General features: G+C 33.5%; 1 protein-coding gene across 1 annotated transcript; it reads right to left on the reverse strand.

The window, feature by feature from the left end:
* Positions 1 to 1,642: 1,642 nt before the first annotated feature.
* On the reverse strand, positions 1,643 to 3,564 carry LOC131855617 (uncharacterized). Its single transcript, XM_059206907.1, has one exon. It carries the CDS (start codon positions 3,408 to 3,410, stop codon positions 2,415 to 2,417), a length of 996 nt encoding a protein of 331 aa, XP_059062890.1. The 5' UTR covers positions 3,411 to 3,564; the 3' UTR covers positions 1,643 to 2,414.
* Positions 3,565 to 24,734: the final 21,170 nt, after the last annotated feature.

Consider the following 24,734-nt stretch of genomic DNA (forward strand, 5'->3'; position numbering starts at 1 on the left):
TTTTCAATCTTGGTCCTGGCACCCTTTTTGTGGATTGGAACAATAAGTGCTTGCTTCCAAATTGAAGGAAATGAACCCTCACTTAATGACCTATTATAAATAATGGTAAGCGGCCGTGTCAGTGGTTTTGCACACTTTACAATGAAGTATGGATGAACCCCATCGCTACCTGCGCCTTTTCTAGTATCTAATTTAGATATAAGATAAAAAACTTCAGCCTCGGTTACCTGCACAGATTGGATATATCCTGTGTCTCCACATAGAGGTGAAGGTAAATCATTATTTATACTATTGGTTTGGTTTGGTTGGTTAATAAAAACGCTGTGAAAGAAGTTATTAAATCCATTTACGATAGATTCACCATCTGAGTAAGTACCAGAGATCGAGTTAAAAGTTTGTGGATACGAATCATTTAATCTTTTTGATTTAATATAAGACCATAGTTTTTTTGGGTTTTCTATGATTTGTTCCTGTATTAAATTAATGTAATTATTTAAACATTCCTTCTCTTTTAAGTGAAACCTTTTTCTAAGCAATGAGAATTCGTCATAATCTCTTAAGTTATTGGTTTTCTTCCATCGCTTGTGCACCTTTGTTTTATCCTTTAAAATATGTATCAGAGATTTGTTGTACCATATAGGATACCGATTGTTGTTTTTAGTATATGTTGGGATAAATTTATTAATATTTTCATAGATTATATCGTAAAAAACGCGAGTAGCCTCTTCAACGGTACCATTTTTCAAAATACTATTCCAATCTTTATCTGATAAAGAGAAATTAATTTTTTCATAATCACCCTTAAAAAATTTATACTTGGGTAAAATATTTTCTTTAAAGGATTTTGTTACAAGATCGAGACTATCAATGTGTAGGACTGGGTGAAATGTATCTTCTCGTACTAAAGGATAATCACATTTTTCTATTTCAATACAAAAGTTAGAAAATACCAGATCCAATACATTGCCATGAGAATTGCTAATGATATTGTGTTGTTTGAGACCACACAATGTCGTTTCGTTTATTAATTTAATACCTACTTCTTGAATTTCAATAGCACCTTTTTTTAAAAAAGAAGGTCCGTCGCAGTGCCATTCAATATTTGACAAATTAAAATCCCCTACCAATAACACTCGGTCATTACTAAAATTTGTACAAAGATTGTTTACTGTATGTAGAATATTATCAATATCACGAGATTGATTCGGGAGGCCACCCGGGATATATGTTCCTCCTATGTGCAAGTTAAATGATGTGTGACAATTGTCATAAACAATACTTCGAGAGGGTATCGTCAACCAAACTGACTCTGTAGGTGAGATAGACCACTCGGGACGCGGAATGGCACACAAGTTACGCATAGTACAGATCATGACTCCCCCGCCAGTGGCTTTACCCGTAAGTGTGCGATTCCGATCACACCGATATACATCATAACGGTCGTCACAAAGTTCTGCATTAAAAATTCCGTCACATAACCAGGTTTCCGTTATGATAATGATATCATAATTATTTGTTAAAATATTTCGAAAAAAATCTGACGTTTTAGTGCGTAAACCGCGCGCATTTTGATAATAAATTTTTAAATAATTTAAGTCACTGAATTGTACAAACAATAATTACCATCGTAGTCATGCTTAATACCTGATACGAAACGTAATTATCTAAAATACTGTTTTTATTTGCATAACCATACTGCAATTTAAAACAATTCCCTAAGTCAATACCATTGCATATTTTATTCATTTTTATACACTTAATATCAAACTTGTTATAATTAATGCGCGCGGATATATATATTATGTTAAATAAAAGAATAATTTTGGCGGTGTTTATAATATTGCTGTCAATGTCGGGTAGACAAGCGTTTTTTAGTGTCGACTCACGCTCATTTGTATTGTACGAGTGGAATAGCACGATCAATTCACCAAAGTTAAATGTCATGAATGGATGTTCCTTTATAGCACAGTTTAAAATAATTATTTCACTAACCATAAGATAAAATATAGTGTACTTTATGTAGGTTTTAAAAGCTGATAATAATATTAAGATAAAGTGATTATACTCCAGTATTAGGGCAGAGTTTTTAGAATGAATTAGTTTTACGAATGTTGTATTTACTATTGTGTTTTCAATAACGTACTCCAAAAATAAACAAGAGAAATAGAATTGTAGTGTGATAAATGTATTGTAATGTGTGTGTGTTTGTATATGTTTGTAGTTTGTGTGGATTAATAGTCTTGTAGAAAATAGTATGAATAGAACAAGATGTAGACTGACAGTTAGCGTTTCGAGATATTGTATTAATATAGTATTAATGATGACATGAACCTTCGTGACTGAAAAACAGATACACTGTTGTTTTTGGTAGAAAAATAAAGAAGTTGTAACACAAAGCAGTAACAAAAATGTTTCTAACGGATTTTTGATATGTCGCAATCGTTTTTTATTAAAATAGCTGGTGAAGTTTCGTTTCGTCTCACGAAAATCTGACAGTTTTTTACCCACACATATTTAAATAATTTTGTTTTAGCTATATCTTTTACCTTTTTAAGTAGTAATTTATTATTACTGGTCAGATGTTCGTTGACGTAGATCCGACGATCTTCGCCTGGAATACCCACATCCTTGGTCTTTATTCCATGACATTTTCGTAAACCAGAGATGATGTTGTCTTTATGCAGCCGAGATTTTAATTTTATTACAATTACCCTGGGTCGCCCTTGAATGATTTGTCTTGGTTGAATGCGATTTCCATGTTCTATGCAATCTCTGGTGATGACAACGCCTGCGTGATGTGCAATTTTAATAGTGAGATCTATTAGGCATTCATTTTTAGCTTCAGGCACGCCGATAATTTCTAAGTTATGAATCCTTTCCCTTTGATGGTATATATTTAATTCACCTTTTAGTTGATCAACCTGTGTATTTAAATTCTGTACCTTGTTGTCAGTTGTAAGCAGGATTTTATTTGTAGATTCCAAATCACATATGCGTTTTTGTAAATCAGAGTGAGAACTAGATTGAAATTCCATACTATTCTTTAAATCTAGAATATCTTTGACTACTTCAGTTTGGCGTACCTGTAAATTGGAGATTGTTGACTCGAGTTTGTCGTAGTTTTTGCGCAGTTTATTTAATTCCTCCTGCATATCCAATGTACGTGTAGATAATGTGTCCAGTTCACATCTTATCACTGTATCTATTTTGCTATTAATACTTGAAATCCCTCTATCTATATCAGCTTTCCATGAGTTGATCTTCTCAAAAAGTCTTTCTGAGAGTTTTTCTATTTGTTCGCATGCAGAATCTTCCGGTTGTTTTCTTTTTCGTGATGGATATCTCTGCATATTTTCTGTAGTTAAGTCTGGGTTCGATGAACATTTCGTGGGAGTTCTCTGTAGCGACATAGTAGTATTTTCACTATATACTTAAGCTTTCACTATTATTTTAGACTTGTAATAATTTTTCTTCCTTAGATTCTAAATTTATTAAGTAAACAGTTATAAATTTTAATTTTAAATTTCGGTATTGCTAATGACACGTCTGTTCGCCCCGAGCGTAGGGTAGATGTAGGTACTTATCACGATGGTTCCCTCTGGAAACCATCGTGATAAGTTCCTGGTGATTTATCACTAAGGGCTAACTGACCTGACCTCATCCTCCACTGGTTGCCCGCCAGGGTAAGCCCTCTTACAGGCGAGCTCGAACAGGAGAGTGCACTATTCTATTAACATTAAAAAAAAAGTATGTCACGTCAAGTCACAATGGTCAACCATATGACAAACATAGGTGGAATAATAAATAAATAAATAATAAACAAATGACCCTGGACAATTAACACAACGTCATGTCGTGGGGCTACATGACGTTGTGTTAATTGTTAAGCAGAGCTTCTATTATGGGTACTTGACAATATTTCTTATGTATATAATATACATAGAAAACATTAAGACCAATACAAACAACCATACTCTTGAATACAAATGTTTGCACCGTACAAGGAATCGAACTCGCGATCATCGGAAGTAAAGCGGTGTGCTAAACCGCTATACCAACAAGGTACAATCATATGATCATAAATGAAAAATCATATGATCTTATTTAAGGAGGACCCCTAAGTGATAATAAATTGATTACGCGTTTTCGTCACTAGACACTCACGCAAAGGTCGAATGAAATGAGGTGAGAATGAGTCGAGTAACATAAGGTCTACATTATGTTTCAGTTACTCGTCCCAAAGGAGCTGGAGGGTCGGAGTTAAGTTATTGAAGTAGCTGATACTTCTTTTCTTCATCAATCATCAATTATCCGATAGCATGTGTGTTATCTGCTCTATTGGCAGATGTTCTAGCGTTAGTTGTGGCTGTACTTAGTTCTTACACTCTTTTATTTAATAACTAGCTTTTGCCCGTGGATTCGCTCGCGTTCATTTATTAGGGGTGGAATTTATCAATATCCTTACTATGGGGATGCCTATGTCATAGTAGCTTTTTGCATGCAAAATCTCAGCTCGATTGGTTTAAAATTGACAAAGTTTCATACAAACTTTCATCCCCTATTTTATCCCCTTAGGGGTAGAATTAATCAAAATTCTTTCTTAGCGGATGCCGACGTCATAACATCTACCCGTATGCCAAATTTCAGCCTGATTCGTCCAGTGGTTTGGGCTGTGCGTTGATCACTATGTCAGTCACCTTTTATATACATTTAGATAATAACCCAGTAACAATAATAATAATCTTGGACAATTCACACAGCGCCATCTAATCCTAATTAAGAGCGTTTTCTATATACATTATGTATGTATTTAGAAAAAAAATGTATTAAAGTTTTTCTAGAAGTTGTCTTGTACCTATAACATGAACTCTGCTTCGCTTGGGAGTAGATGGCGCTCTCTGTTACTTATTTTACAATAATAACTATGTAATATAATAACTACATAATAATACTAAGTACTAACAATTTCATACACTTATAACAGTCCACCAATGAAATTAATGCGTTATATGAATTATCTTGAGTTGTTGTTATTAGGTATCTTTTTTTTACGTTCTCCAAATTATTCGGTTCAGTATTAAGAAATATTGATTCAGTGCCTACAATTAGAAACAAAAATTATCATTATAATATTAATTATAATAAAATATATACATGTATAAATGTATAATTAAAATAATCAAACAAGAAACAACCTTACATATATAGCATTGAATTAGCTCTATTCAGCTTTATAGCATGTTGTCGTATAATTTCTTTCAACGATATAATTTCTTTTTCATATTGCTTTCTCAAAACCCGCGGCAATCACTCCAGAAGCCGCGACGCTATCATATTTCTATGATAGCGTCGCGGCTTTTGGAGTGATTGCCGCATGCATCCTTATGTAAAGTGCGAATACTGTAACTATGACGAGGTCGAGTGGAATGAGTAGTCATGCTCACTAAAATGTCCAGACATGTGGCGGCGTGGTGGGCCGGATAATTGGGCTCCCTAAAATATGGTCGAGCGCAGTGATGGCTGGCTCATCCGTCATACTCGTGAACGAGTGCTGCTTGTAGGGACTGATCTGCTCTTATCACTACGACTAATTTAATCTTAGTGTGTTTTTATATTTGAACCTAAATGAATGAATGCAGGTTGGTAGTTTGTATTCACACGTTTCGACTTGTAAAGTGTGAACTTACAAGGATTGTTTAAAAGAGCAATACACAAGTTTCTTGCTTATTCTTTTTGTGATGAAACAGCTTTCCGAATAAGCGGTAGATTGTTGACTATTCAAAAGTGCTTAAATTAAATTTATTTGAATAAATGATTTTCTATTCTATTCTATTCTAGGCGAATATTCCACATTTCAGTGGCACTGTTATTAAAAAGATTATTATATAATATATTAGTAGTTTATTACTATTATATTACGAGTTACTTTCTCGATTCTCTAAACTTCCATCTATATCCCACGTATAACAACTAAATTAATTACTTTCTCTTATAAATAATGATCACAATAATCTGTTTCTATATATACAGGAGCCGTTACCCGAGAGAATCAAACATTTTGCCCAGTTGGCATCTGAAGTGGGCGGTATTAATACATATATAAATAACTATAAGCGAATGCGGAACAGGTTATTTTTCCTGTGGGAATTTGTATGGAAGAAACCAACGTCATCTACATTAATTTGAAGTATAAACACAAACGTAAGTTATAGAAATATTTTCTTATTTTCTCTAACCCGTCGTAGCTCTACTTTAATTAGGATAACAGTGTCTTTTAGTCTTTTCTGTTGTAGTGAGACAAGGACTATTTGTTCCAAATTTAATTTAAAACGGTTCAGTTGTTTAAGCGTTATTGTTTTGTAACTCTCCAGTTATAATTATAATAACATCCCTGGACAGACAGCGCCATCTTCTCCCAGGTTAGGCAGAGCTTGTTTTATGTGTACTAGACAACTGATACAAATACATATATACATTTTTGTATTGTAATGTACATAGAAAGTACATAAATAAATAGAAAAAAAATCTGAATTATAATTTAGATTTTTTTTGTATACAAACAATTATGCTTATGAATACATGTTTGTATCGTACTTGGAATCAAAACCGCGACCATCGGGAGTGAGGCGGTGTGCTTAACCGTTAAACCACCGAGACCGTCATCCATTGGTGTCTTATGTAAGCGTAAATTTTAAGTAAATGGAATGTTAAATAAGCAAGGCTACGTCATGAAAAGTGGCATGGTTTTCCACATAAACTGCATCACTATATCATATGTGGCCCCCAGTCACCACATGCGTTGTTAATCCCTGAAACGAAACGCTTATACCTCTGTCATATAATTAGCTAGCTACCCACCCCAGCTTCGCACGGGTGTACGTGTTTTATACATATAAACTTTCCTCTTGAATCACTCTATCTATTAAAAATACTGCTTCAAAGTCGGGTCGGACAGACAGCGACAGTGACTTTGTTTGATGCTATGTAATAATAATGATGCTATATCTAATCCACAAACTGAAATATTGCTTACACTTGCTGCATGGCGGCAGCTTTTAAAATATACGTAAATATGTATAAATGGCGAATAAAATTAGGGAGAAATATTAATACAAAGAACTTAACAATCATAACTTCTAAAACAACTACGTGAAAAATTTAGAATATTAGCAAGATAGTTCATGAATATACTAAGGTATTATATTGTTTTGCAATATTTATTTTTCATTATGTCCATTATAGAAAATTATTATTACAAAAAATTGGTTTTCATAACTTCAACAATTTCAATTTAGCGATACTGAGAACGTTTAAAGGTTATCTCTTTATAATATTATTATAGATTAGTTATTATTAGACAAAATCAATCAAACAAACTTTCTTGTAATCTGTTAACAATGTAATTGGAATTGTATAACAACGGTTCAGTTATTAATATTTCTAAATTATATTGAATATTCTTGGAAATTTTGTGGTAATAGACAGTACATTGATTATATGGTAAGAAAGGAAGTAAATAACGCGATGACTGCGAATAGGGATGAATGGAAACGAAAAACATATTACGCCGACCCCAAATAAATGGGATAAGGAAGAAGCAGATGATGATGATGATGATGATGAGACAGTACATTGATTATATAATGATTTGATCTAAATATTTGAGATTATTATTTATGTGTATGTTTTCTAATATTTAATGTAAAGTAACAGATTCTTTGTGATAAACTTAAGACTTAATTAACTTATATTATTAACGTAGAAGTGGTCGCCCTGTGTCGAAATTGGACTGCAATAAAAAATACATCTTTGAATCGCCATTAACAAATACACAAAAGAGTATATATGTGTGTGTATGTTTATTTGTTTATTTTTTTTGTAGAATGATAATAAAAAATATATTAGCATTCTGTACTCTTGCTATATGTAAATTATAAGTGCACGAAATTTCATACTTCTCCGTCCGTGTAATTTTCGTAAAAAGGGGTACAAAGTTGTTGCTTCACGTATTAATAATGATATATCGATAACTAACTGTGTCCGCGGTTTCACTATAAGCTATATTATTGTAGTTTCAATAAAAGTAAGTAGTAGTAGTTTTATTGGGTGTAAGTTACTGTAAGTATAGTGTTTTTTTCTTACACGTATATACTTTTTTACACCATTTTGTTATCTATCTATCTATCGAAAATCCACTCAGAAGTTTTTGTGTGAAAGAGTAAGAAACATCCATTCCTTCATCTCCACTCACAAACTTCCACGTTATAATATTAGTAAGACTATCGATTTTTGTCGATAAGAAAACATTTTATAAGAATGTAAAGGATCATCAAAAATTCGAGCCAAATGTTTTCTTAAACGTTCGCTGTTACAAACGCTGAGTCAGCTGGCATTATCGTGGGGTACCCGTATGCGGCCACTCCACTGCTGTAAAACATCTGGCTAACTTATATTAAAATATGTTCTATCTCAATAAAGTTTCTGATATTGTTGTTTACTGTACTGGCTAATCAGAAATGTATATTGTATTCATATGTATATTGTAATTTATAGTTTTGTTATTGTACATTTTGTTTACTTCAATATCTTGACAGTCGTTTTTTACATGTAATATATATCTAAGTATAACGATACATATTAAAAATAGGAAATGGGTACTCAGTATGGACGTTCCAAAAAGGAAACCTTATACTAATCACCAGGGATGTTATGGATATGAAATATCGGATACGGATAGGTTTCGGATGTAGGAATGATTATTATAACGCATACAGATACGGATGCGAATATGAAATTATTTCGGATTATCCGTTAGTTTCGGATAATTTCGATTACGGATATTAATTTCTTAAAGAATTTAAAAAATAAAATACAAATAGCTAATAAAATGGTTACATAACATATTTCAATTAGGCTCCGTCCCTATCCGATATTATCCGAAACTTTTATTTCGGATTCGGTTACGGTTACGGAGCTCCCTAACATCCCTGCTAATAACCCTGGAAAATATAATACATACAACGCTATCTAGTCCCAAGCTAAGAACAGCTTGTATGGGTGCTAGACAAGTAATATAAATTCCTAGATTCATTTGGAAATACATAATATACATAGAAACAATCAGACCGATACAAACAATCATACTCATGAATACAAATGTTTATATTTTGCGTGGAATCGAACCCGCTATCATTGGAAATAAAGCTGTGTACTACACCGATGCCGTCATTAGAAATGAAAATTTTTTTGTGTCGTCTATATTCGAACTCACGACTAATAGATTCTATGTCGAGGTAGAGACACACTAAGCCGGGACGGGTGACGCTTATCTGATTTTGTAGTAATTTTTCAATGCTGTGTTCGTGATGCCCAAATTAACTAAAAGGCCTTGGAGTAAAATCTATCATTAATCAATAAAGGTGTTGAATATAATGGAACCCAACGACGAGGTAATTATTATACCAAAATTATTCTGTACTACGGTTACGTCAACTACATGCGCATATATTTAGGTATTTGTGCATTAAAGTTTTAATAAATAAATGATAATAAAGTACGTTATAAAATACATAAGTACCCATACACATTGCACTTAGTTGATTTCGGCCAAGTGTGATATAAGCTACAAACCGTAAAACACAGGAAATTCCGTAAAAATAAAGTGAAATTTTATTTTATTTTATAATGAATAAATTTAATAATAACCTTTGACAATTGACACATCGCCATCCAATCCTAAGCTAAGCAGAGCTTGTGTTATAGGTACTAAACAACTGATATAAATACATAGATACATTTTTTTGTAAATACATACATAATATACATAGAAAACAAATAAAATAAAATTATACGGATGAATATAAATACTTGTACCGCGCGATGAATCGAACCCGCGACTATTGGAAGTAAAGCGGTGTGATAAACTGCTAGATCACCAAGGTTGTGAAGTGTAATATTTAGCTAAGTTGTATGTGATGGGGAGATATGAAATATTAATCTACAGGAAAGACAAATTTTTCATCTATATATATAAATAAAAATTGGAGTGTCTGTTTGTAATATTGAAATATCCGTTTTTTACTACATGAATATAAATACGGTACATACACCAAAATAACATGTTTTTACAATTTTTGTCTGTCTGTTTGTTCCGGCTAATATTTGAAATGGCTGGACCGATTTTGACGGGACTTTTTTTGCCAGGTAGATCATGTAATAAGGATTATTCGACGCGGACGAAGTTGCGGAACACCTAGTTTCAAATAAATGTCAGTTGCGTTGCCATTCCGAAGGACTAAGACGTCATGCCTCTTATACTGTAATTTTTACTGCCTTATCTCATCTCATCTCATGCCTCATCATGCCTTATCTCATCTTTCAACCGAAACACGTTAGTACACGAAACAGTTGGAAACAAGAATTCATTTTATTTTTCCAGGTTCTCAGAATAAAAATATAAATTGTTAAATTTTTGCCTTCATTTTCAATTCAACGAATTGCTTATGTTACAAAGCTTTTTAATCTTTGATGTAATAATACTAGTTTAAATAATCTACTTACATAGTAATAAGTATCCTTTTCTGTTGCCAGGCAACTTGTTTTACACGTTGTATTTCGTGATGTGATATGTTACTGTATTTACAGGAGTAACCTGAAAGTAAGAGTGATGCAGCTGGAGTCGAGTAACAACACTAGTTTAGTTCTACCGACTTTCATGAAGGAGGACTACTGTCCGAAGGACCTTTCACTCCACTTCCTCCACTCACTTCACTCCGTGACCACAGAGAGAATTTATATTTATATTTTACTAGCTGTCCCGGCAGACGTTGTTTTGCCTTAAAATAATAAATAAAAAAATAGGGGTGGACTACCCCTAACATTTAGAGGGATGAAAAATAGATGTTGGCCGATTCTCTGACCTACTCAATACGCTCACAAAATTTCATGAGAATCGGTCAAGCCGTTTCGGAGGAGTATGGGAACGAAAACTGTGACTCGAGAATTTTATATATAAGATTACTATTTCCTATGTATGTTCATATGTCTATAAGGTATTTGTGGCCCATTGGTCATGTAGCCTGAATTAAATAAATAAATAAATTTGTATAACTTTGTATTGTGATTTAATAGAATTCTCATCTTCGTGTGTCGTCGGGTGGGTCCGGCACATTCATCTTAGCATAAATCTAGCAGACAATGACGTAGACGGGGCTGAAGGTGGACCTCAGAATCTCTTGTATTAAAATATTAGTAAATCTATATAATTCTTAAAAAGTAGCTGGTACCTGCGAGCAGGATTAGTACTTCGAGTAGCTTATTTTCTTCTCCAAGGTTCTATCTATCTTTGAACCAAAATTTATCAAAATTGGTTCTGCGGATAAGTCGTGAATTCGTAATAGACATACAGAGTTATTTTAAGAGACCTTTGTTCTATATTGTACCATGAAATCTTAGTAAAGTGTATTATCATATCAAAATCGATAATCTACTAAAATATAAAACCTTTATTTTATTTGTAGGCAAAAATTTTCGAGACTCCGATAATCATTTATTTCATACCATTGAGGTGTGGATAAAAAATTACGGGCATTCTCCACGTGACCCAAGGGACTGTGGAAAAGTGCTGTAGATCAGGAAATTTAAATTCGGTTATTCAAATGTTTGAGGTTTTATAATAAAATATCAAACGTTGGCAGAATCTGTTAGATTTGCCATTTTAGCTGCTCAACACAGAATTTAGATGCTCTTTGTCGTACTAGACGTTTTAAAATTATTTTATTATACTTTCTTGCGCAAACTCGTGAATTACATAGTGAAGGTGAAGGCATTTCGTCTTAGCTACAATGAAAAGATGACGAGGCAGGCCACTAACTATCTGGCTGATTAATGTCCATAGGGACATGAAGGAGTTGGTTCTGATAAATGACGATGCTTACCAGCAAAAGATTTAGAAGTTTTAGTCCACTTCACATAACGGGAAGATGCGAGAATAAAGAAATTAAATCGTATTATACATGAGGTGTATCATAGACAGCAATAATATTTTCGAACCGATACTACATTGAATCCTTCAAAAAAAGAGCATATTCCTTATTATGGTATTGCAGATGTTCATGGGCGGCAGTATTTACTTCAATCATCATGAGGATCAATAAGTTCATTTGTCTTTCCTATGCTATAAGTAAAAGTAACATTAGATGGCATGAAGACATGCGTTGCCGTTCTGGAGTACAAAAGTGAAATACCTGTGTTACCTGTAATTTCATTACCGCATTTTACCCTTCTACCGGTTGGCAGGAGTACTTTGTCAGTAATAATCTAAGTCTACCTTGATAAGAGTCGCCTTCGAGCAACTTTACATTTCGGCCGCCTGTATATCAGCGCCCTAATTCAGGCTTTGAAAACCTATCCGATTTAAGCATTGAGCATAGAAATAATGACAGTATTTAGGCATTTATATAGATTTTCCTATACCAAGCTAAAATAAGAATGTTTAGATAAAAGGACGAATATAAATAGACGTTTAGAAATGCGTGGTGAAGCCTTCCAAGAATAGGTTAGGTTAGGTATACGAATTAAAGGCTTCTGTTGACTGTCCAAATTGTAATGCTCAAATTCTTTTTATATGTTTTTCGTTCGGTCATTTTTGTATGTATGTACTCGTATTTTAGTAATAATGAGATGGTCTATCTCAGCGATATTCAACGAGGTAGACCCCGTTCTAAGAAATTCAATTGAGTGTCTTGCCAGTTCTTCTCAATTGGATCTATATACTGAACTGGACAGTAGGGACTAAAAATTTGACATTCATAAGAGACTAAAATGTCCTACATGAATAAATGATTTTTGAATTTGAATTTACCAAGACATTTTTAGGCAACTCAATCTCATTTATTTCAATCGCCAAACTGTCTTTGTAAGATTTTTTTGGTTGGTGGATGTGATAAGGTAGTAAAAAGTGGGATTAAGTAGCTTACTCGTTAGTGTAGGTTGCTTATAAAAGAAAAAATATCAAAATTAAATAATCGGCGGTATTTTTTCATAATTTTCTGTAGGCTATATATAGACCCATAATTAGTTCTTCTGTTACGCTTTTGCTATATGTAAAGAATAATGAAAAGGCGCTCCCGCGTGTGCTGTACAATGATTTTTTAATGGATGACAATGGAATGGTGTACTTGCCTACGCTAATGGATTATGCTGGCAGTGCACCAGTAGAGGATGATAGGATGAAGTTGAGGTTAGGTCAGTTAGCCCATCTTGGCAAATGGCAATTTACCGCGATGGTTTACAGGGGAAACCGCGTGGAGATCAACCAGACGTGATGCATCTAGCAATGGAGTAGTTAGTCTACATTAACTGCCTTTACACGACATTCATTCATGCGCGATCAGGAGAGCGAGTGTTTTTGCCCGAGAAAGTCCTCGCGCGTAATCATGAGGGATTGCAGTTAACTATTTTTCTCTGTTCACTCATTAAGGAAGTAAAATAACAGAACCCGTAAACATGTCATTTCACTTTCTTTTAATATTTTATTTTTTATTACCGAGATTATATTTGCCAGAAGCACGTTTGCTATTGATTTTTTATCAATAATTCTATAATTATGTTTTTGTTCTATAGTCGGAACAATCAGATGTCCGCCATTTTGCAATGACAATTAATTATTTTAAAAAAGGCGCTAAAACACGCACAATCAAAAAGCGCGGGAACACGCGATCTGTTGGCGCGAGGGATCTTACTGGTTCTATTTGTATACGGTCATTATTTTCTGCGTGAAAGAACGTCCTGTCCTGTCCTATAGAGGCTGCTATTACTAATAATCCCTCCCCCCATAATGTTGAATTCAATTAGGTCATTTCGCTCCCTTTTGAATTTGGTTAAAAAGCAATAATTACACGAACATTAATCGGCCTGTTTATGTTTGGGATAAATTGGGAGCCGCTGAGTATACCCAACTAGGGACTAAGTAAATAAAGCCTTCGTTACTGTATGCGCAATACCTATGTTTACACAACATTGCTATTACAACGTTTTATTTATTTATGATCGTGTTTCTGTTTATTATATTGAACATTGTTTATCTATTTACTAATAATAACAAATGAATTATTAATTTGTTCATATTTAAGGTCAGAAATTCAGTTTGTTAATGAATAAATGGGTTTTCGTTGAGCTTCGATAGTCTAGTGGTTTAGCACACTGTATTAAATAAAATTAATTAAATAAATTTATTATTTATTTATATTTGAGGTCAAAAATTCACTTTTATGAATATCTTATATAATCTTGATGACCTCAGTAACCTTGAGGTTTCACCACACTGGTTTACTAGCCAGCCTCTACTACTGTAGTAACAGTTGGTGACGGATAAGATTCCTCGCACAATCCATACATTGGCATTAATAATTATATCCATTTGTATTAGTTAGAGTATTATATGTAAATTATGTGATGACCTCGGTGGTCTAGTGGTTTAGAACACTGCCTTTCTTCCGAAGGTCGTGGTTTCGATTTATCGCTACCGTGCAAACATTGTATTCATGAGTATAATTGTTCATATTAGTCATAGAAAACATCCTACGTATATTATGTGTTTATTTATAAAAAAAAATATATCCATAGAATAGAATAGAATAGCATTGAATAGAAAACATTTTTTTAAATCTACCGCTTATTCGGAAAGCTGTCTCATCACAAGAAGAATAAGCAAGGAAGCTGGGTGTTGCTCTTTTAAACAATCCTTGTAAGTACACATTTTACAAGTCGTCTATGTAACACCCAGGAATCAATAAATTGATAAATATCATGAAACAAATAATATTGCGACATACCCCACCTTTACGAGTTATAAACTAGACAAATGAAATAGTTTGTCACTGGGACGCGGGCCGTTAAGCCTCATTCACATTACGACAGTAGGCATTGGTATAAATACAATTTTATAAGTAAAACTACTTTCAAAATTTATGTCTTCATATGCTATTTCCTTGTGTAAACCTTCCTTTAGTGTTTTTAATATAAACACTAATAATTATATAATAATAAAATTAATATATAAGTATAATTAGTAAATGACGCTATGATCACGTGTAAACTAGTTTATCATAGTATATAATTAATAAAAAAAACAAATTGTATTATTATTATTAAAAACAATTATTATTGTTATTACTTTATATGTATGTTAGTCTGATTGTATATACTATATGGGCCATAAAATTGTACGATTTAAATAAATAAAATAAATTAACAAATTTTGTAAATGGTATAGAAAGGGATTATTAGTAATGTGGACTGATCACCCCATTGCTAGCAATGTACCATGAAACCATCCTGATAAATTCCTGGTGAATTTATCAGGATGTGGTAGCTGATCTGACCCCATGCTTATCTTACCACCCTGGTGCCAGCGTAAGCCGTTAGCGTAGAAACAACATAACATTAAAAAACATAACAAATTAAAAACACGAAATCTGAAGGGCTTTAACTTCATAAGATATCACAGATTTCACCGTTGAGAATTTACATTTAGAAATGTAGTTTCGTGGAATTAATTTACACGACGAAACTTGTATAATGATGTCTTTCATAGTGTAAATGAGGCGTTAGAGGCGTAGCTCGCCCGGCGATTTGTCGTGTGTTTTACTGACTTCTCAAAATTGCTTTAGTATGTTGACTGTGTTGCCAGCAACTTGTCACAATGATAAGCAAACAGGGGCACCGACAGAGACATATTACATCACTAGTTTATTGCGACTGGCTCAAAAAATGTTTTTCATATGGTAGGTTAGTGGGAATAGTTTTAGTGAGCTCTTTTGAGTAGTTACTTGTTGTTTTTTTTTATAATTGTCATTTATTAATACATGAAGTAAAAATTTTGTGCCCCTTTTTATGAATTGCGCGGATAGAGGAATATAAAACTTTTGCACAGTTATAGTTTATAGAGGAGTGCGAAATTTGAATGTTTTAAAATTATTCATAAAAGAAATTAAAGCAATTAAAAATATGCGTAGATAAAGAATGTATTTTTTTAAATTATGCATAAAAATACAAGAAAATCAATATAAAAACTTTACAGACTGGGGACTTTACTTTATGGGGACTGGGACGCCATTGCTAGCAATGTACCATGTCAAGTCGACCTCCACGAGGTTTCCTGTGGAAACCAAGTGATTTCTTTACGATGGGCTAACTGACCTGACCTCATTCTCATCTTATCTCGCCAGCGTATACCGCTAGCGCATGCGGGTGCACCATTCCATTATCCTCCATTAAAAAATGTATTGCAATATTGAATGTATTCAGAAATAAATCAATAAATGTCAGTTAGAGTTAGAGAACCTACATACAATAGATACGAGTAGCATTTATAGAAGGCACACATTAATCGTGAAACATTTACTTTCATAATAAATCAAATGATCCATTATTTATATACGAGTGAAGGAATCATTGTGTACATAGTGTCGACATTGATAAATTATCACGAATATCTAGTACCTTGTCCATGAATATTCCTATATTTGACGGCCTCGGTGGTCTAGCGGTTTAGTACACAGTTTCCGACGGTTACGGGTTCGATTCCTCGCTACCATTTATTTAATTTAGCAACACGCAAGTTTATTGTTCGTTTTTCTTGTGATGAGTCTGCGTTAAGAATGTGTGGTAGAATAAAAAAATATGACTATTCAAAAGTGCTTATGTTAAGTTTATTTGAATAAACATTATTATTTGTATTTCTGTGTCGTACGTTACAAACATTTGTATTCATGAGTATGATTGTTTGTAATGGTCTGGGAGTTTTCTATGTATATTATGTATGTATTCATAAAAAAAGTATCTAATTATAATCACTTGTCTAGCACATATACCATAAACTCTGATTAACTTGGGATTGGATGGCACTGTGTGAATTGTTCAAGGATATTATTATTACTTTAGAATTTATTATAGCGTTTTTTTTTATTATAGAATTCGAATGGCAAACTAGCAGATGATCCACATTCTTCTTCTTTATCGATTTCTAAATGCTAAGGGTCGTGACCACCAAGAATGGCATCTCAGGCTCTCCAGGCATATATATCCTGTGTCAATTGGACTGCCGACTGTATATTTCGCTTGACTGTATATAGAACGGAATCAGTCCATCGTGCAGGTGCCCTATCTCTACCACTTCTTACTTCCATATGACCTACCATTATACATTTTTCCAAATTATCTGGTTTCCTATGGGCCACGTGGCCGTACAAAGTTAGCAGACGCTGGAAGCACACAGTAGAGAAATGAGTTCTGTAACCCAGTCCCAATATAGACGCATTAGCACGGCGTCCCGTCCATTAAATTCCTAACATTTTGCGCCAACACCACTAAGCTATTATCTATATATCACTATATATTATTTATCTATCACTATTGAAAGATAGAATATCTATTTTAGATTTTACGTGCAATCCACATGATGGCAAATATTTTTTTTATTTTACCACACTATTTTTATAGGTTTTAGCCTAATCCAATAGTGTAGCAAATATTATTTATTAATTAAGTGTAGCTTGTAATACATAAAGCGATCTTCGTGAATTCATTCAAACAACAAAAAAACAGATCTATTTGCTCAGCTGTATGGTTTAATATACGCAGTGCGCTTGTGACCGGTGTGTTGCTGAGTAAGTGTGTGGCCCCGCGCGGCACAGCCAGCAGTTGCGGTGGATGACGACTTCATACATCAGACAACTCAACACCTGGCTGTTGTTAATTTTACCCCTAATCCTATATATTCTGTTTTTTAATCCCGGAGACAAATTTAACATTTACAATTTTGTGCATTTTTTAAATAGGATTGTGGCACTATTCGAAGAAAAAATTTAATTACCCATTTTTATATATAAAAATCTGTTGTGGAAACATTATTAAAGATTTAAGACTAATATTTTAAAATGAAAGTTTCCGATTAAACAAATCGGTATCGCAAGTCTATAACTGCAATACTGATTTGTTTACACAACCCCACTGTAGGTGGTAACATTATAATAGTAACATTATAATAGACTATAATACCCTAAAAAATAATAACGACGCCTATGTAAAGCAACTGAGAATACGTACATTGTGGCTTTCTGGTACCCGTTATGCGTTGACATTTCTGAGGACTCACCCTCTAATTTCACGACCATATCTCAACCCTTCACTTGCGAAATAAGCTACTTAGCGTCACAATTTGGTGACACACAGGTATCCACGTATATAACTTTGTACTGAGTTTTCTTCTGGTAACGGTGTCGAAAACTAGGTCATGCTGAAAGGAGCCAGTGATTGGAGAATCAACTAACTTTATATTTATGCTTTATTCTTTATTCTTTATTATACACATAGGAAATAAAAACAGTAACACAATAAATTGTCGGTTAAATAGTAAAATGACAGTATTCAAAAAGGAACGTTTTTGTCTTGTCTACTAGACAAGCATTTAAAATATTTAAATTTATTTAAATTAATTTCCCTTTAAAGTTTTAAATTTACACAGAAGATATATCATAGAATATAGAAGATAGATATATCATTTTAAAAGTATTTAGATAATCATTAAGATGGCCTTGTTAATTTAATTGACTTATATAAAAGGAGGCAATTCTAGCTTCTAATTTTGAAAAATGTCATTTTTCTATTTAATCGACGAAATGTAATGTACAAGGGCGAGCTTATCTCTAAAATGAGATTATATTTATGGCGCTGTCTAAGTTGTTATTGGTTATTGTTGTTATAATACGTTTATATTATAATCGGAAGTAAGGCGATGTGCTAGCTAGACGGGACGTTGATACTTTGATCACTGGCTTCTTTCAGCATGACCTACGTTTTTGCATTATAACAATAATGACGCAGGACAATTTAGACAGCGCCATCTAGACCCAAGCAAAGCAGAGCTTGTGTTATGAGTATTATACAACTAATAGGAGTACTGTAATATTTTTTTGTAAATATAATGTAACTAATAGAGATGTAAATAAAGAAATTTAGTATTACTTATTTACATCTTTGAATACTACTCGACAACCTCAGTGGTCTAGCATATCGCCTTACTTCCGATGATAGTATTATTATTGTTAATGTATGATACTCAAACTAATACAAACAATAAACTCATGGATACAAATGTTTGCATTGTGAGAGGAATCGAATCTACGACCATATGAATGAAAGTACACAGCTTTACCATTAGACCATCGAGTAGTATCCAAAGATGAAACATGCCAGTGCCTGGAGAAACTAACTTACGTTTCCCTGTTTAGTTGAATAATGCCCCTAATGTGTGCAGCAATTTCAGTGAATCGACTCAAATATAAATTGGCGGCCGTGTTGGCCTATTAACTAGTGACTAATTAGAGGTCGGCTTAACTACATACGGGAGTGTAGGGTATAATAAATAAATTGTAGCCCGCCTGCACTGTTAGTGTACATAATTTCAATTTTACTTGAGCACACGTTTGCAGTTTCGTTCGGTTTGTTCTATACACTTGTCGTTTATAAGGGGTTTGAGTTTACTCTACGATTGCTCCAAATTAAAAAAAACTAGGATTTGAAGTTGGTTATAACAGGACTATCCCGTTTGAAAACGCAGTAAAAAAAATTAAAATTATTTTTATATATTTTTGTTAATTAACTTAAAAACTAGGACACTGTTTAAAAAATTAAAGACGTTTCAGTACACAACAACTAGGACATGTCCTGGGAACATAGGTCGACAGCCAACTCTAGTTTACTCGATGCTCGAGACCTGTAGCACTGCGACCTGTATAGATTTATTGTGCTCGCCCTTTTTTAGAGTCTGCTGCCTAGACGCGTCTATTCTTTGAATAGTAATATATTGATCATTGTAATACATAGATTGAAAAAAGAAATTGAGTTGAATTTCTTGCTAGTTCTTCGTAATTGAATCTGTATACAATATTGGACGGTATGTAAGGTACGTAAAAAAATATGAATACAATATTAATTACGGTCATAAGCGGCAAAAGTTATACATGAATAAATTATTTTTGATTTAATTTGATAGCTGTACATAAAAGTAATGTGAGAAAAACTATTATTTGGATACATTATTAATGTAATACATTTATTGCTTGTTAGAATTTTTGTCTATTTTTTAGTGTGTTCGTGCCGTCTAATCTCAGTTCGTCATCCAATTCAAATGAAAATCCTGACCTGATCCTGATCCTGATGAAGTTCAAACATCTAGCGGTGCCTTCAGACTCAAATTCCGTATCAAACCAAGTAACCGTCAGGCAGGAGTTAACCTTCAACCGCACTATACCATAAGTCCTTCTACGTGTTTGGAGTGCTATCTGCACTCGTTCGGTGAAGCTATAAAGGCCAGCTGCGGCTAACAGCATTAGAATAGTTCCAAAAAATAGCTAACAACGTTGTAGAAATCTAGTTCGGTGAAATATATGGCTATACGAATATACGGTTATGGATTTTTGATTTCGATATTTTTCTGTATTTATTTTATATATAAATTCTGTATAAGTAATACCATTTGGGTGACATATGACGGCGTTACTCATAAGGAAAATGTATAAAGAAAATCGCGTTGTTGCGTAAGATGCTTTTTCACTTCGCCGAATTACTGTTTAGCGTTGTATGATTACGGTATGTGAGAATATTTATTTAATTTCATTGAATGTTGATGGAAATGGGGATATTTAACTGCTGAACAAATCTAAGGGGAATGAGAAAAGATACGATAATATATATTAATTAAAATGTATAAGTAATTTTTAGAGATTTAGAGAAAGTTACGCCCATCTTAGGTGTGGACAACCCTTACCACAAGGGTATGAAAAATAGATAGTGGATGATTCTGAGACCTACTGAATATGCATATAAAATTTCATACAAATCGGCCAAGCCATTTCGGTGGAATATGGTAACTGGTGACATGAGAATTTTATATATAAGATTATAATAAAAAATAATAAAATTAATAAGATTGTTATAAAAATATGAGTATCCAAATGAACATGACTGTTACAAATAATACAAATTGAAGTACTTGCGTCGTAGCCTCACTACGCGTGTATGGGGGTGCACCCTAAATACGGTATCAGTTTGCAAGTTTGTTCAGGAAAATAAACATTAATATTTCAGTGTAACATCGTCCTTTGGTTTGTTTTCATTTGACATTCCTTTCTACCAGGGTATTTCATTACGCATTCCCCAGTTTGTCCTGGTGCTACAGCCACCCTTTTTATATGTGCTGGATAGGACACTACTTTCACTACTTTATTAATTAGTAGATTCATAATAAACTTAAAAAACATCGTTGACGATATTGAGTAGTTGTTGAATACTCAACTTCGTTGTCATATTATAGCACATTCGATTTCGGTTCGATTAAATGAATACATTTACAATGTATACAAATATATAAAAATGAAATATCAGAAATTTCTAATTAACCGCTTTTTAACAAATGCATATTAAAGTATACGGTACTTACATAGATGAAATAAAACATATTGTTTGTCTGTTTGTTTGCTCTTACTAATCTTTGAAATTACTTTATATATATCATACAAAAATCAACTTGTAAAATTTATTATAAAGAAAAGCCAACCTCATTCTTTGATATTCAATCAAAAATAGCCGACGTTCTTGATACAAGAAGATTTTTGATAACAAAAGAAACAGCTACCGATTGCGCTAAGGGTATACGCTGGCAGGGCACCGGTGGACGATGATAGGATGAGCATGAAATTATGCCAGTTAGCCCATCGATCGTGATGAATTCACCAGAAATTAAGCACGATAGTTTCCAAGGGGGACCGCGTGGAGGTCGACCTAATATAGTAAATCACTTCCCCCAGGGGGAAGGGGATTGTTAGCAATGTACCATGTCAGGTCGACCTCCACGCGGTTCCCCCTGGAAACCATCGTGTTAAATTCCTGGTGAATTTGTCACGATGGGCTTAACTGACCTGACCTCATGCTCATCTTATCATCCTCCACTTGTGCCCCGCCAGCGTAAACCGTTAGCGCAGGCGGGTGCAACATTCCATTATCATCCACAAAAAAAATCACTTGCCCCGACAGCTGATGTTAGGGTTGATCTTTTGTTGATATTGTATTTTTATAAAGAACTTTGAACGCATTTATCTCTTTAAAATCATATAGTTTCAGGGTAAGTTGTAGAACAAAAGTTGTTGCTTACCATCAGTATTTTCATATCCTTGCAGGTTATAATACCATTTCCTGTACCTATGCGGATAGATACAGGATTAGTCAAAAGGGTCACAAGGTTCACGAAATAATGAAAACACAGAGTCTAAGGTACAGCTTCATGTCGCCACATTCGTTTATATATCTATGATCGAGTTTTGGAAATAAACACGACAGCTTTATAAAGAGACTTTTGGTAACATTGGCCTATTATTTAACACGGGAACGGATTATTGATACAAGAGTTCTAACCCTTTTACCTCGTTATTCAGAAGTCCATTTAAACTTACCTTTTTAGATGTTGGTTGTTTACACTTCCTGTTCAAAATTAAGTACTTTAACGCAACAAAGTTTGTATTCTTCTTTTTATTTTTAGTACAAGTTTCTCCCAAATTTACTAATTATTATTTCGTTTATTTGGATATTATCTTGAAGTTCATTTAGAAGTTAATGATTTTTTTTTTCTTTTAAAATTTACTTTTGTACTATCTAAAAATACATGTCAGTCTCATTGTACTCTAAAACTATAATAATTACTATCAACCATAAAACTAATATTAACCTTACCTGTGAGCAAATTGTTATATATCTAAAAAGCTAGTGATGCTGAATGATGATGAATGCTGATGTATTTGTTTTTTATTTTTGTACGTATGTAATATGTACAACACCATACTATATAATACTATATAATTTTTTATTACTGACAATATCGCAAATATAAAAGTGGTCAGTTGTGAGAAATATTTTATTATGAATAAATAGAAGTATACACATATATGTACAGTTTTTAATTCAATTACGATTTGTAATCTTTTGTACAAAAGTTTGCAATGCCCTGATGATGCATTATACGAGTTTATACTCGTATAATGTACAAGGTACATAAACAAAAGAACTGTGCTATTATTAGCACAAAACAGAAGGACGCAATAAAATCCTTAACAAGTAGAATATTAGAAAAAAATGGAACAAGAAAATAATTATTCGACCGTATGGTAAATAGAACAGTAGCATTTTTAATTTTTGTTTATACCAAGATTATAAATGTCTATGTTTTTTTTGGATGATAATGGATTAATGCACCAACTTGCGCTAACGGTTCACGCTTAGGTTCGGGTTACTCTTGGTCTGGATATAGTCGACGATGTCCTCTTGGTGGCGTATTGGGAATATTACCATTGAAGTTTATGCACACAGGCAATGGTTGCCACTTACATACCTTAGTTACCATTAAATTACTTTAAAAAATCCACTGGTGACGGTCCTAGGCTGTGAAGTGAGGGAGGAGTTATTTTGTATGAAACTTTTTCATTCCAACTTTGCCGAACTATTAATATATAACATTTGTCTTTTACAAACTATATATTTTAAAAATGGGGTGAAGTAAGGTAATAGGGATGATATAGATGTATGCAAGCGAAGCCGCGTGTAAAGGCTGTACATTATGAACAAAGCATTCGCGTTTAATAGTCTAGTAGGAGCCAGAGGTCCGCGCAATAAATTCTTTTAAAAAAAGTGGAATATTCGTATAAAAACAACATCTGGCAACACGAGCATCGTTCTATGTCCTATTTATGCAACAATCCCATGAACCCGCCCGTTAAATTATTAATGAAGAGCTCATCGAAAATTCAACCCTATTTGTGGCATATTTGTCTCGAAAATATCTTAGGTATGTGAGATGCGAAAGGAATGTCAGATGGATCCCCACTGGCGGGAATGAGTAATGAAATTCCCCACAAACGGCGTAATTTTGCTAATCCATTGAATAGGGTGTCTACATACTACATGCCGCAGGGGGATGAGTTTTTTACCCGACATCAAAAAACGAAGTTCACAATACGACTCTATTTTGTATATTATATATATTTCTGATGTTAATTATGATGTAATATCATGACAATTTGTTTAGCAGTAATGTCACCAAGGGATAATAAAAAAAAATATTTTTACATTTTTAAAACTAGTTTAATTTTAAATATTTTTGTTTATACTCATGTGTTGCCTTTCTAGAGGACTCTTGCATATACTTTACTGTAATTTCAGTGCCTAATCGTTACCCTACAACCGAAGAACAGCTTATAAAGCAAGCAGTTTGCTTTAGGCAGCTACAGGTTAGACTGAGTAGACTGACGTAATAGTACGTCAGTCTACAGTATACACTGACGCACGTACTTAGATAACTTAGTATAAAGTCTAGTCGTGTTATTACTCTTTTGAATTACATTACAGATACTGATTTATGAAGGTGTAATTTTTTTTTCGAACCATTCTAATGCTGTTTACCGCAGCTGGCGTTTACAGCTTCGCCGAATAATAGTGGACGACTGCAGAGGACACTTTGCGGAAGGACTTATGGAGCTGTTGAACGGACCGTTTTTTATGGAATTCCAGCTTGATGCATACGACTATAGACCGGCTTCGAATCTCATCTCAGAATGTCGTAATTTCGATCCGCGTTTATATGGGAATAAAGACTACTAAACTATATATGGCTATCGGTGTATAGC

This window comes from Achroia grisella, unplaced genomic scaffold (assembly GCF_030625045.1).
Source record: "Achroia grisella isolate CSIRO2021 unplaced genomic scaffold, CSIRO_AGI_Agris_v1 utg146, whole genome shotgun sequence".
Classification (NCBI taxonomy): domain Eukaryota; kingdom Metazoa; phylum Arthropoda; class Insecta; order Lepidoptera; family Pyralidae; genus Achroia; species Achroia grisella.